This window comes from Microtus oregoni, unplaced genomic scaffold (genome assembly GCF_018167655.1).
Source record: "Microtus oregoni isolate MIOR12 unplaced genomic scaffold, Mior012 000034F_ref0000314, whole genome shotgun sequence".
Classification (NCBI taxonomy): domain Eukaryota; kingdom Metazoa; phylum Chordata; class Mammalia; order Rodentia; family Cricetidae; genus Microtus; species Microtus oregoni.
Genome location: NW_024543093.1, coordinates 7,049,698 through 7,067,942, shown reverse-complemented (window position 1 = coordinate 7,067,942; position 18,245 = coordinate 7,049,698). Strand labels below are relative to the sequence as shown.

Here is an 18,245-nt window from a genome sequence, read left to right as displayed (position 1 = left end):
AAGAACAAAGAACACACCTTGCCACAGCACTTTTCATTCTCGTCTCTGCACCAACCGCCCGAGAGAGAGAGAGAGAGAGAGAGAGAGAGAGAGAGAGAGAGGGGGGGGGGGGGTAGGAAACCTTCCTTTTCATGAAGATGCCTTGTTTTTCTTGGTGTCGAAATGTGAGAGGCGGGACTAACCTATGAGAATCACCTCCAAGAGGTTCCCCCCCCCCCAGCCACACCCCACAGCAAAGGAATCTGAGAAACAAGAGAAAGCCGCTACATTTTTAGCAAACACTTCTAGCGAGCAGAGAGCAACACATTTACTAATAAGAAAATGTTCTAAACCCGGCTTAAATCTTTCAATACATGAAAGCAACCTGAAAAAAAAAAAATTCCTACACTGCTGGCTGACAAAGCAAACATGGACGCGTCCTAACCAGGGGTTTGCGGAGCGTTTAAAAGCCAGCACAGGACAATGGGTCAGTGGGCTCCGCGGTGACAGCACAGAAGAAAACAACAACAACAACACCCCACCCCCCAAAAGCAAAGGAAAAGCCTCGGCGACACCTGCTGAGTGAGGGGGAGACTCAACCAGGTGATGGTGATGGGTATAACAGCCATGGAAGCCGCCTGGGCCTGGAGTCCCCGCCAATGACCCCCTCCCCCGGGAACGCCGCACCGGAGCGCCCGCCGGACCGCACCGCGTTCGCCCTCTCGGTCCCTAGGCTCCGCACCGGCCTCGGGGTCACCCGCCCCCCCTCCCACCGGTGCCGCCCGCCAGCCTCGGACCCTCCCGCTGCCCTCCCTCTCCCGGCCTCGCCGCCTCCGCACTGACCGTGTCACAGCCGGTCCTCGGCTCGGCAGAACCGGCTTGCCGCGCCACGGACCTCGTTAGAGGGGGCGAAGCCGAGAGAGCAGGGTTCCCAGCGCTCTGCCCGCACCACACCCGGCGGCCATTTTCCGGAGACTCAGGAACTGACAGATCACGTGGGTCTGATATGGGCGGGGCTTCCCTGGCTCCGCCTCATGGAGGGCGGAGTAGAAGGAGTGGCAGGTGCCGAGGTGTCTCGGATGCGCAGTCCAGCTGCCCTCTGCACCGTTCCTCTGTTTAAAAGAGGTGGAGACTTCGCTTGTTTGGTTTGGATCAGGATGTTCTGTTTTAAGACAGTGTCAAAAAGCCCAGGCAGGCGTCAAACTCACTGTGCAGCCGAGGATGACATTAAGCTCCCGATCCTGCCTCCACCTCCCAGCTGACCTGTGCCACCACACCCAGCTAAATGCATGTATTTTTTTCACAAGTGCCCCAGGTAATATTTTTCCCTGTTATTCACTTTTATGAAAGCCAACTTATAACCCATACCTGGCATTATAAGCAATCACTCAGAGAAATAAACCACAATTGCACCTTTGGAAGGCACTGCCCACTCTTGCCAACGAAGGGAGCTCAGTTCCTCCTTGTAGGGCCCAGGAGACAGGTGTTTGCCATCCGGTGTCATGGCTTATTATCTCAAGACTGCTCAGCCTCTGCTTATCCTTCCTCCAGCTCTCCGAGGACCCACCATCTCTCCCAGGGTCCCTCCCACCTCTGCAGAAAAGTGTCTCTGGAAAGTCACCAAATGCCACGACTGATCCCTGTCCACTTCAGCTAGACACCATTAGCAATCCCATTTTGGTAATGGTCCCTGCACAGTGCCTTGTGACACCGATTTCCTAGTTGCGCGCGCACGCACGCACGCACACACACACACACGCGCGCACGCGCACACACACACACACACACACACACACACACACACACACACAGTGGGTTTTCCTAGCTCCCACCAGCCTTCATTAGTTCTGGGTTCCAGAGTTCTGCCCACCGTCTCATTCCCCTCCCCACCCAATATGACTGATACAGCTATTTTCAGGTGACCTGGCTCCCTCCAGGTCCTCCAGGAAGTTGGAAGTGTCTCACACGATACCACATATTGGCTAACCAGCCCATTAACTAACTATACTTATGTTCATCCCTCAAATCTATTTAAAAGCTTTGGAAGCTCTCCCCCAGGGGAATGTCCAATCTCCCAACTCCTCCCCCTCCCCTCCCCCACCCCTCAGAACACTAAGCATTCCTCAATTAAACTCTTCAGTAGGTTTCCTCTTCTGTGAAACCCGTTCCTCATAGCACTAGTAGGTAAGGCTTTTGGAAAGCTTGCCCCTGTTCTGTCTGCCTTCCCCTCAGACCCTGCCACCCCAGCCCAAAAGCTGGCCAGTATTTTCTGTAACATAGACATGAAAGAGAGAGGGTCAACCCCGGGCTTGGTGGTGGCATACACCTTTGCTCTCAGCACTTAGGAGGCAGAGGCAGGTGGATCTGGTGAGTTAGAGGCCAGCCTGGTCTGCATGGTGAGACCCTGTCTTAAAAGAACCAAAAAGTGGAGGAAGAAAAAAAAGAAAAAAAAAAGGAAGGAAAGGAGGGTAGATGGTTTCAGCGCCTGGGTGGAAGGGATCACTGAAAAAAAATCTCACGAAGAGAAAGATCAGAGAAATGTGGTTCCTGTGGCCTTAGGACTGGCCCTGGCAACTCGCATTGTGCCAAAGGGTTCCTGGAGGATTCAGACCCTGGCCTTCCATTCTGCTTCTCACTCAAGCTTCCCAGACCACCCTCCAAACACCTGAAACTCCAGCAGAGGAGTGTGTAGATTAACGGGATAGCCTCCACAAGCAGAAAACTGACTTTAGGCAGCGCCAGGCTCATGCCTACTTACCTACACCAAGCTCTGCGGGGGATGGGGGGAGCAGAATGGGTGGCAAACCCAACCCACTGTCTGCCTTTGGGGGCCCTGGAACACAGCACTAAATGAGGAAGGCAGAAGAGCAACATGCTGGGTCCCCAATTTAGGGACATCTAGGCCCTGCAGAACCATACTGGGAATTCTTGGTGAAGAACATGGCTAAGTAGGTCTCAGTCTCATACAAGCCCTGCTCTTGGAACCTACTGCCCCCTCCCCACCCCCCTTGTCAAAACTAAATCCCTGGGAATATTAGGGAGCAAATCATTCTCTCATGGGGCTATTTTGGGAAGCATTATGGTTAAGAACTGGAGGTCAGGTGCCCCCTGCAGGCTGGGCTAAGTGAGGAGAGGCAAAGGAGACTGAGAACACAATTCTAACACTCAGGAACCCAGCCCCTGCTCAGGGTGGGCAAGTATTAATTTATGGGGATGGGGAGGGGGCAGGGAATCTCTTAGATATTTTTTTTTAATATGAAAACAGAGCTGGGCGGTGGTGGTGCACATCTTTAATCCCAGCACTAGGGACGCAGAGGCAGGCGGATCTCTGTGAGTTCAAGGCCAGCCTGGTCTACAAGAGCTAGTGCCAGGACAGGCTCCAAAGCTACAGAGAAACCCTGTCCAAAAACCAAAAAAGAAAAAGAAAAGAAAGCAGGCATTTCTGCATTAAAATGAGAGCTTCAATAACTTAAAAATAACTAGATAACATGAGGTAAAGTGATGAGAAAAAAAGCACGAAAAATGTGGCGGCCGTCCGGAAAGGAAGAGGCAGCATTTGCAGGGCAGTCCTGGTGAAGCTTGGCTAACCTGCCGCCTCAGAAAAGTTCCATTTTCACAAGCATTCACCAGCTCGGCCACGTGCTGCTGGTTCCCCGTGGTTCCACGCTCCGGACCCTCACACTCCACCCTGCAGCAGGAACTACTGCCTAACTAAGATGGTTCCTCCTTCGTCTCAAAGACACACCCTTCCATTGTTCTTTAGTCTTTCCCAAGTACAGGGAGCCTGCCTAGATCTTTCCGAGAAACGCACCCTAAGGGTTTGAATCACTCAAGGCCCCGAGACTCTGAATCATGGAGTCTGAGAATCCCGCTTACCTCTTCGTCATGTGTTTTTATGTAGAAGGAAAAATAGGCATTATCTTTCCACTCCTGGCCATTCTCTCCATCCAAGCTGTAATTTAATCGCCCTTGGATCCTTTTCCCATAGCATCAGCTTGCTGGCCTGATGACCTCAGCGGCCCAGTTTTCCTCTGCTTCAGTTTCATTGTCGAGCATATTTTGCCACAGAAATCTCAACACGCTTTGCATACCAGATTGCTCTGAAATTGTTCCTTCTTGAGGGTATGATAGCTCATACTTGTAGTTCCAGTACTCTGAAGAGACTGAGGCAGGAGGATGGCTGTCAGTTCAAGACCAGCTCAGCACTTCAGAGCACTTGTCGTTCTCGCTGAGAACCCGAGTTTGATTCCCAACACCCACACTGCTACTCATAAATTCCAGGTCTAGGGGATGTGACTTTCTCCCTTTCCTGGCATCTACACCCACTTGCCCCTCCCCCAGGAGAGTTAAAAAATATATGTTGGGAGCTGTGACCCCCCAGATTCTGAATTTCTTGTAAACAACTTGTTTTCCCCTGATCTGAGTGCCTACAGCTGCTCTGAGCATGAGACCCTCAGGAGTTCCTGATGGCAGGAGAGTAGTTTCTGGTGTGTTTGGCTCGGGCATGGCTATCCCTATATAAGCTGCCCCTGGACACACTAAAGGGGGCGTTCTTGGGGCTTTCTGGCTTCAAGGATGACCCGTGTCTCTGTGAGTGTTTGTGTGTTTCAATCTCCAGCTCCTTGCCCAGTTCACGAACTATATGGTGGCGCATAGAGAGCAGACAGGTGTGATGCACTGCAAATATATATACATATATATACATATATATAAAATGCTTGTAAAAGTAGATACGTGCGCTACAAAAAATTGGGAGAATACATAAAAATCTGAAGGGTCAGCTTCCTTTGTGTCTCCGCTTGGAATTCTCTGGCTTCTTAATCAGAGATGAGAAGCGAACACTCAATTAATGCCAAACGGTTGAAAAGAAGAGCGATGGTGCTGGAGGCTGTGTCAGTTAGCGTGAACCACCATGGGCTCCAGAATCACAAGACACAACTCTCTGAGGATGTCCACAAGGCAGTTTCTAGATTGGGTGAAGTGAGCGGGGAAGCCCTGCCCTTGATGTGGGTAGTGCATTCACAGGATGCTGGAGTCCCAGAGAGTGACCTGAACGTCAGCATCCTTCCTGCTTCTCAGCTGCGGATGGACATGGCCAGCTGCAAACGGACATGGCCAGCTGCAGATGGACAAGGCCAGCTGTGAACGGGCATGGCCAGCTGCGGACGGACATGGCCAGCTGCGAACAGACATGGCCAGCTGCAGATGGACAAGGCCAGCTATGGACGGGCATGGCCAGCTGCGGACGGACATGGCCAGCTGTGGATGGATATGGCCAGCTGTGGATGGACATGGCCAGCTGTGGATGGACATGGCCAGCTGTGGACAGACATGACCAGCTGCTCCAAGCCCCCATTTCCCTCTACCCTCTGCTGGCGAGCTGAAATAAGCCTGAGAAAAGAAACCAGCACAGGGATGCTCTGGGGTGTCTGCCTTGATGGGGGACGGACAGCTGTTGTGTAAGTCACTTGTGTTACTGGGATGATAGCTGACACACACCACTTAAGACAGGAGGGATTTATTTTGACTCACAGATTTGAGGGGCTTAGGCAGACTGTGGGGACTTGGCCTCACAGTCGAGGCAGAACATCATGATACTATGAACATAGGGTAGAGGAGGATGTACAGTTCTAGGCAGACAAGCAGAGAGAATGGAATACGGAAGAGACCAGGCTAACATATAGCCCCTAGAGGCATACATACCCATGGAGACCCACTTCCTCCAACTAGGCCCCACCTCCTGCCTTCCACCCCCCTTCCAACAATACCTACTTACAGGAGGAGTGTGGGACCCCAAGGCACCCATATCACTGAAAAGTCTCAGCCCAGCATGGATGACAACTTCCCCTGACTTACTCTTCCACATCTGTGCACTCCTCCACCTCCCAAGACCACAAGACCACAGGCCTCTGGGGCACAGCAACATCCCCCTGGCAGAGACCCAGGGGGCATGGCTGAGATCTCAGGAGAGGGTCTGTTAACTTGGACTCCTTCCTACGATAGGTCAATGGGCCCGACCTCGAGGCTCCCTGATGGATCACAGCTGCTCTGATGAAGATGGCAGTGGCCGCTGTGATCAAAGGACAGTTTTCTAGAATCTGGCAGTCAGAACCGTAGTGAGCCTGTGGCGCCATACGAAACATCTATGTGATAGCCAAGGCAGCAAGTTGAAATTCTTCAGCCAGTCACAAGAGAGTTCCCACTGAAGACTACCACATCAGAAACCCTAAGCATTAAGCAGACTACGGCTCATGAAGCCAAACTCCCAATGGAACCCAATGCCAGGAGCCTGTGGGTGCTGCCCCCTCTCTCTGCGCTCCTACACTGACTCAGAAAGTCAGGAGACAGTTACCCGGCAGTTTCATTGTATTGGATACATCCTGAATTTTCCCATGATCTACTTCGTTATTCTGCATAAGAGCAAATAAAAAGTCTTAGTTCATTCTACCTGTCAAAGCACTCATGGCCTGCCAAGGAAAATTACTTTCATGAAATTATGTCCAGCAATACAAGGAGCAAGCGTGGGAGCAAACACCCTACCCCCTCCTGCTTTCCAGGTTCCAGAAATTTCCAGTCTCTATGAGTTAAAACAGAGTTCAGTGAGCGTATGGTTTATTTAATCTGATGTCACTGCATCCATTGTTTCTTTTCTCCTTAGTGTTGTCTCTTCAGGTCAGTGATTCTCAACCTGCTGGCTGCGACCTATTGGGGGGAGATGTCAGATGGCCCTTTCACGGGGTCACATATCACAGTTACATTAGATTCACGACCGTAGCAAAATTACAACTATGAAATAGCAACAAAAATAATTTTACGGTTGGGGTCACTAACACAAGGAACTGTATTAAAGGGCTGCGGCATTAGGAAAGGTGAGAGCCACTGCTTTAAGTAAACATGAGTAAAGAGAGGCATAAAATATGTTAAGCTTAAAATGAGGTTTCAGAATTGTTTTGTAAAATTCATCTTTATCAATAAATACCAAAGATGGGAAAAATGGAACAGATACCAACAATGGTAGCCACTGTGGGGGCTGGGTACATTTTGTTTATTTACTTGAGTGCATCTTATTACCCACGTAAGGGCAGTGTAAATAAAAAGGGGAGGGACAACTGATCAAACAGCTCCTAATAGGAGGGTCTGGGTAGAAATAGGCATTCTTGACTACATACACCTTCAGTCCTGGTTTGTTTTTGTCATAATGAAGCTTGCTGTGGGACGATGGTCTTTTATCCTGTCTTATTATTATTTTCTGAGTGTGTGAGGTTTTTCGAGACAGGGTTTCTTTGTAGCTTTAAAGTCTGTCCTGGAACTAACTCTTGTAGACCAGGCTGGCCTCAAACTTACAGAGATCCACCTACCTCTGCCTCCCAAGTGCTGGGACTAAAGGTGTGTGCCACCACCGCCCGGACCTTGTATTATTTTTAATAAAACACTAATTGGTCAGTAGCCAGGTAGGAAGTAGAGGCGGGGCGATGAGAACAGGAGAACTCTGGGAGGAGGAAAGAGTCAGTCTGTAGTTGTCACTCAGCCACAGAGGAAGCAAGATGAGAATGCCTCACTGACAAAGGTACCAAACCACATGGCTAACACAGACAAGAACTATGGGCTAATATAAGTTATAAGAATTAGTTAATAAGAAGCCTGAGCTAATAGGCCAACCAGTTTATAATTAATGTAGACCTCTGTGTATTTCTTTGGGGCTGAACGGCTGCACGACCCAGCAGGACAGAAACCCCAGTCAACAAAGATTTCCTAAAATTCATCAAACTTTGTTGTTTTCTATGACTGTGGAATATTTTTGCATCAAAAAGCACATCCTGTCAATTTAGCAGACACAGAATGATAATTTTCTAGGTAATTCTGTTTATGCCAAACCCAGAAATTTGTTTCAAGTGGTTCGCATGCTTAAATATGGCCTCCAAGAAGAAGTCTGGACTAAACTTGGCTCTACACCATGAGCTATAGAAATTTTGGTCATTATAGCCACACAGCAACTACAGCTAGCTAGTCATTAGTAATGGAAGTCCTTGGAAGTGGAAGGGTCATGGCTCCTGGTGTTAGTCTGAATTTTATTGCATCATTTCCATTCATTCAGATTGCTTTGCCACTTGAACCCTCCTTGGTTGGTAATGTCCTTTTCATTGTTCAATTTATAACTATGTATCTTAGTAATTAATTCCATCATGGGGTCGGTATACACCCACGGGGATAATGAGCATGGCACCCAAACATGTTCCCTGGAGGGAGAACCCTGTATCCTGATGCCACAGCAGTTTTGTGCACAGAGGCAATAGAAGGGAGCTAAACAAAAGGAGCAGAAGAGATGGATGCATGTGTCTCCCTGGGGGAGGAACTACAATGTTAGCCTCTGTGCCGAGGGGTGAGTGGCACCCACGCAGACACACAGGGCTCACCTTAGCAGTTAGCTAGGGAACTCAAGAAATTAAGATCATATTTCAGAGAAGAGTTTCAGTGTAAAGCAAACAATCCAAACCTGTTCTGTGGCTCTAAAAGACATCTTCCAGGGACAGGAGATGGAGCTCGGTTGGTTGGTAGAGTGCTTGCCTAGCTGGTAGGAACCCTGGCTTGGATCCTGGCACCACATAGCACTCAGAAAGCGGAAGCAGGAGGAATTTAAAAGTTCAAGGTCAAAGCCAGCCCGACTCAAACAGTGAAGAAGACAGCTGTGGTGTGCAAGTTGGGAAAGGTCTGGAGAAGACAAGAAGGGAGATGGGAGGGCTGCTTATCTACCCTGGGGTCTCTCGGCAACTAAGAGCCTCAGATTCAGGGCAAGACCTATCTGGGGTGGGTGAGGTGGAGGGCAGTACATGACTCTCTCTCTCTCTCTCTCTCTCACTTGTGCAACCAGGGAAATGGTCATGACATTTAATCCTACCAAGGGGAGAGTGTGCAAGTTTCCAGAGTGATGGAATGAATTGGGTTCTACTTTTAGATGCCAAGTTAAAGGTGCCCGTGTTCCAGGCAGTGATGTTGAGCAGGTGTATACCCCCTGGGTAATGGAGAAGAAGACAATCTGAGCAAGACAGGGGAAGAGGGTGTGTGTGTGTGTGTGTGTGTGTGTGTGTGTGTGTGTGTGTGTTGCAGGGAGGGAAGGACGGAGTAGCCCAGACTATGAGGCATAGGGAAGAGGAGCCAGAGATAGCTGCAGAAACCTAGAAAGACTATCATGGTGTGAATGCTTAAATACAAGCAACCAAATGAGACTGGAAACCAACAGGTTACTCAGCAAAAAGGCCCAAGAAAAGCCTTGTAAGAGGAGCTCCGATATTGGGGGATGGCAAAAGAACTGAGGTACTGTGCTGACCAATGTAAAGCCTGGGGGTCACAAGATAGATTTCTATTGTTTGTTAGCTATCTTGTTTCCTCCCAACCACCCAGGAGAGAAACTTGACTCTAAGGCCATGTGATTTAACATCCTCTTGAAGTTAATGACTCAGACAGGCATTCCTGAACTCAACTTTCCATAGCCTCTGGGGTGCCGTGAAGCTCACTTATCCAATAACAATAGCCAGCCACTAAGCTCAAATTGTAAACCTTGCTTATGGAGCAATTTTCATGGTCATGCTGTAAAAAGTGGTGGATGGACAGAGCCAGAGAAATTACTCAGCAGTTAAGGGTGCCTTGTGTGTAAATCATAATGGATCCCAACACCCTTATCATATAAAAAGAAACCTATATCATGTAACTAACACCCACATAACGAGCCAGGTGTTCTGCTATGGCCTATATAACCTTGGCTCTGGACAGGGGTGGGGTTGAGTGAAGGAATGAGGAAGGAGATGGAACAGGAAGATCACCCAGACTTGCCGGCTTCCAACCTAGCCAAGAAAGCAGGAGCCCAAGATTCAGGGAGAAATCGTGTCAAAGGAACACACAGAGAGTGACAGAAGACAACACTCAACATTCTCTTCTAGATTCACTTGTATATACTCTACACACACACACACACACTTTGAAGAAAAGAGACCGCAACCAGGGATAACACCTCTGGAGGAATTGTCTTGCTCAGCCTCCAAGCCTACTGGCCTAAGAAGTCATGTACTGTCAACTCTGGAGGTTGTGGACAAGGACTCAAGCGTAAAACAAAGCATCCTTAAACAATAAGAAAGATAGAGAGTAACAAATTTTACCAGTCAAGAAAAATGCAGTATTTAATGACTTTAAAAACTGAAGGTGACATTTGGTTCCACCAACAAGCAGATGGAACTCGCACAACCTATAGTTTGGGCTCACTAAACCTAGGAAGGCTGGAGGAAATAAACATTGTTTTTAACTTTCCCACTGAGAAACCCCTAATGAAAACCTTCCCCAGGACTCATATGGACCCTGTTAACTTTGGAGGAGGTAGAGAGACTAGACAGGTGGAAGGTCACTTTTTGTTTCTATGAGAAATATACTCCCAGGGCATAGTCTATCATAGCAGGGAGGCATGGCAGCAGGAAATGGTTAGTCACACCTCCTCTGCAATCAGGGGACAGATGGAGATACATGCTGATGCCCAGCTAGTTTTCTCGTTTATTCAGGGATACCAGCCCATGACATAGTGCTGTCTACATCCGAGTGGGTGTTCCTCACAGACATGACCAGAGGTATGCGTCTTAAGTGGTTTTAAATTCAGTCAGGCTGATAAACAAAGATGAAGCATCACAGGAAAGCACGCAGGCTTGTGTGCAATATTCTTTTTATGAAAGTGAGGCCGTAGTGCAGTGCCGTGGTGGGACACTGGCCTAGCATGGACACGGTCCTGCAGTCCATCCTAACCCTCGAGAAAAACAGGACTCAGCTGTGGTTCAAACCGAGCAGCCATCATGCGGGTGTGTTCTGTACCTACGGGATCGCGTTTCTTTGGAACAACGAACGGCTAAACAATTTCCCCACTATTCCCATTTCTAACTGGGGGAAAGGTACCGTAAACTAGGTCGGCATATTGCTGGCAGATAAACCTCTCGGCTCCCGCTGTTCCTATCGACCATGGCTAACACTCTGTAGAATCCTTGACCTAGCTTTCCTTTCTTTCTCCAGCTGGGCACTTATCCCAGCACCCCAGTTCAACAAAGAGAAGCAAAGGCTCCTTGAAGTACCCATGCTTCCCAGCTCTGCTTCCTTCCCCCACTGCACAGGCACTTTGCGCTGAGGGGGGGGGGTGGAGAGGTGGGGGTCGGGCTCTAAGGCTGCACTCAGAATGCTACACACCCTAGCTCATTGAAGACAAGGGAAGTGAGATCCATTCTCCTTTACCCAGCACTTGGACAGCAATTCTGTATATAACCTACTTTTACTCTTAGCCTAACTGAAGCATGGCCTTTACAGGCAATGCTGGACATACTTTGGAGGGTAACTAAATGGTGGTGGTGGGGGTGACAGGTGACAATAACATACTTCTAGTCTCAGATGTTCCATAGAGGATTTTTTTTTGGTTTGGCCAACCCAGCACCTCGAATTAACAATAAAAGTCAGTGTAACAGGACTGGAGAGATGACTCAGTAATTAAGAGCAAAGACCGCTCTTCAAGAAGATCTGGATCTGATTCTCACTGCCATCTGGAACCCTCGCTGCACGGAACCCAATGCTGCCTTCCAGCCTCGGCGCACTAGGCATGCACGCGGTAAAGACACATATGCAGGCAACACACCATACACATAACATGATTTTTAAAAAAGTTAAGCTGAGCAGTGGTGGTACACCTCTAATCCCAGCACTTGGGTGGCAGAGGCAGGCAGATCTCTGTGAGTTTGAGGCCAGCAAGAGCTAGTTCCAGGACAGGCTCCAAAGCTACAGAGAAAAACCCTGTCTTGAAAGACAAAAAACAAAACAAAACAAAGTTAATATATTTTCCCCACAGTTCTTCGCAGTGGAACCAAGAAAAGACCTCAGAACACACTGGAGGTCCTGCAGGACACAGCTTCTCAAAAGCAAACACCAAGTCAGGGCACAAGTGGTAGGAGAGGGGCAGCCACAGCCCCTTGAAGTCGGCTCTTCCTTTAAACTAGGAAACGGATGCCCTCTGTAACGATCAGTCTGGTGTAGGCTATACATCTACACACCAGCTCAGAGTGGTTTCAGTTACCATCCGTATGTAGGGCTGTGTCTGCCATCTGAAGTAGGTAAGGCAGTGTTCCTCACACTTGAGGGCCAGCAAGACGACTCCGAGGGGAACCCTCAAGACCTAAGATCGATGGCCACAACCCACAGAAAGGAAGAGAGAACAGACTCCATGTTGTCCTCTGGCCAGACAAGCACCATGGCACATGTGCCTCCGCACACGTGAGAATAAAAACTCAACTGAAATAATGTTTATAAGTAATAGAAGACTCAATGACCAAAAAGCATCTGCTCACAGGGTTAGGCACTGTGTCACCTCCCATAGATTAGATTTAAACTCTGAAATAAACAAACATATACATAAGTTCTTTTAAACTACTATTTAATCAGTTTTAAAGACACACCAATAAGAAAAAAAAACATGAAAGTTAAAAACACCTTCAGATGCCAGCAATCGGCCACCAGGCAGCTCTGAGGACACAGACAGACGAGCGTGGCTAGGATCCGTCACAGCACAGCCTCGCTGACACAGTGATGGTTTCAGTTCACCGTACAATGAGAACGGATTTGTGAGTTGGTTGGAAAATAAAACTTCTTTTAAAAAAATATTTTGGAGTGGAAAAAAAAAAAGCACAGACCATCACACAATATTCTCCACCAGGGAAGGCAAAGGGAAACCCTGTGAACGCTGGCTGTGGGAGCTGAGGCCCCACTCAGGTCAGGAGGACTCTGCTATCTGCTAGCGTCTAGTTGGAAGGCGAGGCGGATCTGGAGCCAGGCCCCTTCACCTTATCACGATGGGGCTTTCACGTCACAGAAGTCCGTGTCCCTTTCATTCCTATCACCTCCTGTGGTGTTCCTTCTGGTGTGGAGACACCTTCACGTACAAAAAAAAAAAAAAATGACAAAAGATAGACAGGACTGTATTTTCATTCAACACAGGAGTCTGTATGTGACCAAGTCAGCAGCAAACGGACTTTACTGACGGACGGGTGTATACAGAACCAAAGACATTTAAAGTGGGGGAACACACATCTTTTTAAAAGCTTGTCCAACACTCTACATGTGTCCTTCCCCCTACGAAAGGACAGAGAAGATCAATAACAAATCAATCTCTCAAAGAAGTTAACCCAAAACAGAGCCAGTAGGAAGCAGAGGCTCAGAGTGGGCAACAGGCAGCAGCCGGTCACTCTTCCATCCCAGGCAAGCGCCTGAGAAATGTTGAGTCATTTACCTCCCTTGTTCTGTAACTTCTGACTTTACATTAGATTCCATTGTCGGTTACAGTAGCAAAATGTAAGAAAACCTAGCTAGAGTGGCTGTGTATCAATGGATAGGTTTCAGACAGGGGTTGGACATACATCTCTGAAGTGTTATTTATAGGACAGAGAGGCTGTCCCTTGCTTTATAAAAATGGCACTGAGAGTTTACGGTCAGCTTTAAAGGCAAGACAAATTAGCTGGCGTATAAATGTGTCATTAGGTTCTGTTTGACAAAGTTTCCCCAACCAAAGACCCACGGAGCATCTTCTCACTTTTTCCCTGGAGTGTGCATTGTGTTAAAAACCTATTAAAATAAATTATTGTCTGGAAACATACAAAACATTAGTGAGCAGCCTACTAGTTAAAATGTAACTGGCCGCACCGTCTGTACAACAAGAGCCTCAAAAAGCAGCTTAGTCGTTGATTATAAGAGCATTCCTACAAAATATTGATGTGGAAAATTTCATTTTAAATTTTCAATAAGGAGAGTCACTATAAATAGATTTGACTGCACGGTGTTTCAGTAAAGTCACTGTCGAGAACTGCTACGTCCTAATCCATCAAACTCAAAATTCAGAGTGGATTTGTATTCAACGCAAATCTCTTCCTCCAGCATCCGGAAGCCTCTCTGATGCAAACTCGCTCTTCCAAGGGCAGTGGGAAGCAGAAATTTAGCATCCAAGGCAGGAGTAGAAACGCTCAGCTAGTCCTCGGATGTCACTAGTGGAGTGGAACAGGTACACATGGTCCTGGGGCAGCTAAGGCTACAGTCACAGTGTAAGCTCGAATTCTGCACCTAGGTACAACTGGGTGTGTGAAATTTCAGCCAGGGTAGACTATTCATGCCAGAATATAAAACCCTTCAAAATACTAGTTTATAACTGTGCATTTGAGCTGACTCTCGGTGGGCGTGCAGTCCACCCTCTCAGGAATGTGTCAGCCATTGTAGAGAGCTCGTAGGATCAGTGGGCTGATGCTGATGAACATCTGGGAAGTACAACTGTCCAGATCTGCTCAGGGTTTGAAGACTGGGGAGGTACAGGTTTTAAACAGGGAGAGCATTTGTCCTAAACGTTTAATCTAATCTTCAAAAGTAAAACCGTTACGGTTATTTTGATGGCAATTTAAAATTGCTGTCATTTAAAATATAGAATAACTAGGTTCTTTGAATGAAATAATTGTCAAGAAGACACACGCTGGTAATCCTGTCCAGTAAAATCAGCAATATCTGGGCAGTATTTAATGGAATAAATCCTCTCCAATTTTACCCAGCAGAAACAGAAACCATTGAAAGCAAAGGGGAAATGCATGTTGCTACACATTCTGGGTTAATGGATTAAAAGGCATTCTTCCTGTTGCTAGACAACCATTCTTTTAAAAGTAAGCACCTTAAATTCCAGTAATAAAAAGCAGCCGCCAGTGATCAGCTCCCTTTGTGAACCTGCCCTTCAGGAGTGGGGGAGTTGGGGATGAGCTTTGGTGGGACCTGGATGGGGATAGGGTCGGGCCGGGCAAGGACCAGCCAGTCCAATTAGTACTTACAGGGAATCGTCATCACTTTCTAGATGGCGACTTCAAAAGTGGTTATGTGTGGGATTACCCTGCATGGGTGTCACCATGGTAGAGACCAACATGCTAAGACATGGGCACCTCTGAAGCCCAGCCAGCCTTCTCTCCAACATCAGGTATTCCAGAAGCTAAGCAAGCTTCCCCAGTCACTCTGAGTTCTAAGTAAGATGCGTTATTTTAAAAACAGCAGAGCTGAGACACATCAAAATAACAATTATTGTTTCAAGAAAATGAAACTGAGGGAAGAATATTCTTGTTCTATTTTCCCTGAGTAGTATAGAATAAAACAGAAGTATAAATATAATGTAGACGGACCCTCTCTAGAGTGACTTCATGACACTCTAGGGATGGAAAAACAATATAAACACACACTGAAACCTGTTTTGCCGGCTAAATGCAGCAAGCACATATTATAACGACCTCCTTCACAATTAACAGTAGCACAAACATTAATTTAAATCCTTCTAAGTAGAAGCAAAATAACCTTTACAACATCCCCAAATTATGTTCATTTTATAGAACATTCTATAAAATGAAATTATGTTCATTTTATAAAACATAATTTTTTTGAGAAAAATTGAAAACAGTATTTTATTTTAGATTATTTCTCCAAATTAGAAGACAGCCATCCAAAAAAAAATGATCTCATAAATGTAATTGGTAGCTGCAGAAGAATGAAAAAAGAAAGAACTCAGTCAAATCGGATGCACCATGTAGCATCGTTCAGGAACTAGAACAATGATCATTGTCTTGCATTTTGGATGATAATACTTTGATTATAAATTCTTTGAGAGGAAACAGGCAACAGCAACTCAAGAGTATAGGCCTAGAAATAAAATGTGTTCAGGTAACAGAAATAAATAAATGGGGGTTATCTGTAAGTGGCCAGAGCCACCCAGCAAGCCTTCAGCAGTTTCACTGGCTCTCCAGCTTTCCCTTAGGAGATGCCTAGGGTTGTCTCGTAAGCCCTGGGGCTGATAGCTTTCTCTAATAGTGATTGGATTCTCCAAGGTATTTGTGAAATTGCAAACATTCAGGGATGGATACTTTCCATAAACACTCTTTTCTTTCCTCTAGAATTCTACAGCTGGGTTGATTTCGACATGCACATGGGAAAAATAAAAAAAGTATTTACCTGCCCTTTCCCTGGGAGAGGATGGGGAGGACCCTTGTAATCAGATGCAAACGACCTGCCTTCAGAAAAGCAAAAGTGTCTGCAGCACAGACCTCTAAAGTCCTAGAATGCCACAATGGTCTCTCTCTGTACCACTGTGATCTTAAACTTTACACCACCACTGCTGGTCCCTCCTTAACTTTACTCACAAGTGTATTAGTAAACAAAAACAAACAAAAAACAAAACCCAACTCATCATAGACTGACAATTTGCATTTCATTTGAAAATGTAAGGCAAAAAAAGCAAAACAAATTTCACAAAAATATTGGTCCCAAAGCCCAGCCTTTTGCACAAGGTGGAACCTATGGTCTATGGCTCGGTTCTGTGGCTTCCAATCCACCCCTTACTCATAGCTGCTGTACCAAGAGTTCAACGGAAGAATTTTAATGCATGAAGTTAAAGAATGTAGAAACTAATTTATTAATTTTTTTTTTAAAAAAATGTCACTTAGACTCAGCAACTAAGTTTTCTTTTCCCTAAATTTTTCCCAAAGAGCAATGAAAATGACAGGGACAAGACACCGATGAACCAGATAATAACCTTAATTACTAGAGATTTCTTTCAAAAACTTCAAATAATCTACCACTGTTACTCTTAAAATCTCTTCTAATTCTATGTAATTTATGCTCAAGAGATTTCTTCAGAAAGTCCACAGTATGATCAAGGTATTAAACTTTTGTGTCTCTCACAGTCACTGATCTTGGAGACGGAATGGGGAAGCCTCCGCCTGCGGCTACAGGCCACACAGTGCTTTCTTCCTTCGGTCCTGCTTACCTCATCTTCCCTCTTCTTCTTATTTTTTTTCCTTAAGAAAATAAGCCTAAAATATCACACTGCCAACCTTTAATTATGTTTAAGAAAGTTCTCCTGAAAGGGCCCCCTAACTGACACCAGGTAATTAAGCTCCCAGCAAAATAAGCTACCTGTAATTTACCAGCCCCGACCACTTACAGTCCTACCATGTGTGCGGTCCTCTGAGCTACCTTAAGAAAACCCTTGGAATACTGAGATGTTTAGCATTTTTCAAGTACCCACCATCTTAAATATTCGGTTTAAACTCTGCCTCAATTCCACTTTGTGGCACACCGCATCAAATATTGAAATCATCTCCTCACGCTAGTATGCTTGAAAACACCAACGGGGAACAACATCTTAGGGAACAGAAGGTTTAAGGCAAGACATTCATTTGGGAAAAGGTAACCTTACAATCGTCCAGATTGACACGACCACTCTTCCACCTCTTCAGGGCCTCGGGATACGGAATACGCGATGTACATTCAGCGACAGGGCACATGTATGACCTTGAGGCTGAGGTCAGAGTGCCCTATCGAAACATGGAAAGATTTTGTATAAGGCGTGACCCACAGGAACATGGCATAGGAAGGGTTATTTCATTCCATTTCCAATCTGGTGTACAGAAAATCCCCCATCTGAGACTGTCCCATTTCCACCCAGTAAGTCTCTGGAAAGGCGTCAAGACTGGTTTCTGTTCACAGGCGGGAAACAGCCACCACGCGCTCTCCCGGTCACTGCGTTAGTGACGAGTGTCTAGAGGCAGTGTCTTGGTTCTGACTGCAAACATTATTTGTGGTGGAAAAACTGTTCTGTCCCAGAGAATTTTCTCTTTCGTCAAACTTTTTGACCCGTGAGAGCTGAACATTTTCCTGTGTGCTCTTTCCTCTTTGAGATTTTTTCCCAGGCAGCAAGAGCAACACTAAGATACTGCAGATGTGCAGGCAGTAATACCAGGAGCTAAAAGGAAAGGAAAGACAGTTTACCAGCCACGCCTTTGCCAACAGCAGGGCCCCCATAGCAGGGTTTTCCACTACATTATCCTTCCCTTTTCCCACAGTGTAGGCTGGATGTGGATAGCTGCAGCCCCGCCTCAGCCCCGCCCCAGCTCGGGAGTACAGGCCTAGACAGAGTCCAGTGTTTTGTAAGGGTCAGGAGGCTACACAGGACGCAGACAGAAAGGCATTTATTAACGGGGGCATCAGTCTGAAAGCAGCCACAAAATGACATGTGGGGTCACCAGAGGACATTGCACAGGCAAGAGCATTGTCAGTCACTGCTCGGCCCACTGTCCCTCAGTTACAAAGACTGAAACAACTGAGCAGTAGGTGACAGACAACTATGTGACAGTAGTGTCCAAATATTCAGATGGTACCTTAGAAACCACTAGAAAATCGGTCCCTAA

At 46.8% G+C, this 18,245-nt stretch overlaps 2 protein-coding genes across 23 annotated transcripts in view; both read right to left on the bottom strand.

Annotated features, from left to right (window-relative positions):
• Kidins220 (kinase D interacting substrate 220) overlaps positions 1 to 959 on the bottom strand; it is a 111,172-nt gene extending 110,213 nt beyond the window's left edge. For all 18 annotated transcript variants that reach the window (XM_041630423.1, XM_041630424.1, XM_041630425.1 and 15 more), the window contains exon 1: positions 823 to 959. The gene's annotated coding sequence lies outside the window, so the exon portion shown is untranslated. The remainder of the gene's footprint in view (positions 1 to 822) is intronic.
• An 11,702-nt stretch (positions 960 to 12,661) lies between these two features.
• Positions 12,662 to 18,245, bottom strand: part of Mboat2 (membrane bound O-acyltransferase domain containing 2) — a 128,448-nt gene continuing 122,864 nt past the window's right edge. For all 5 annotated transcript variants that reach the window (XM_041630222.1, XM_041630223.1, XM_041630225.1 and 2 more), the window contains one exon: positions 12,662 to 17,800. In XM_041630222.1, the coding sequence (XP_041486156.1) occupies positions 17,575 to 17,800 (226 nt within the window). In that variant the 3' untranslated portion in view covers positions 12,662 to 17,574. The remainder of the gene's footprint in view (positions 17,801 to 18,245) is intronic.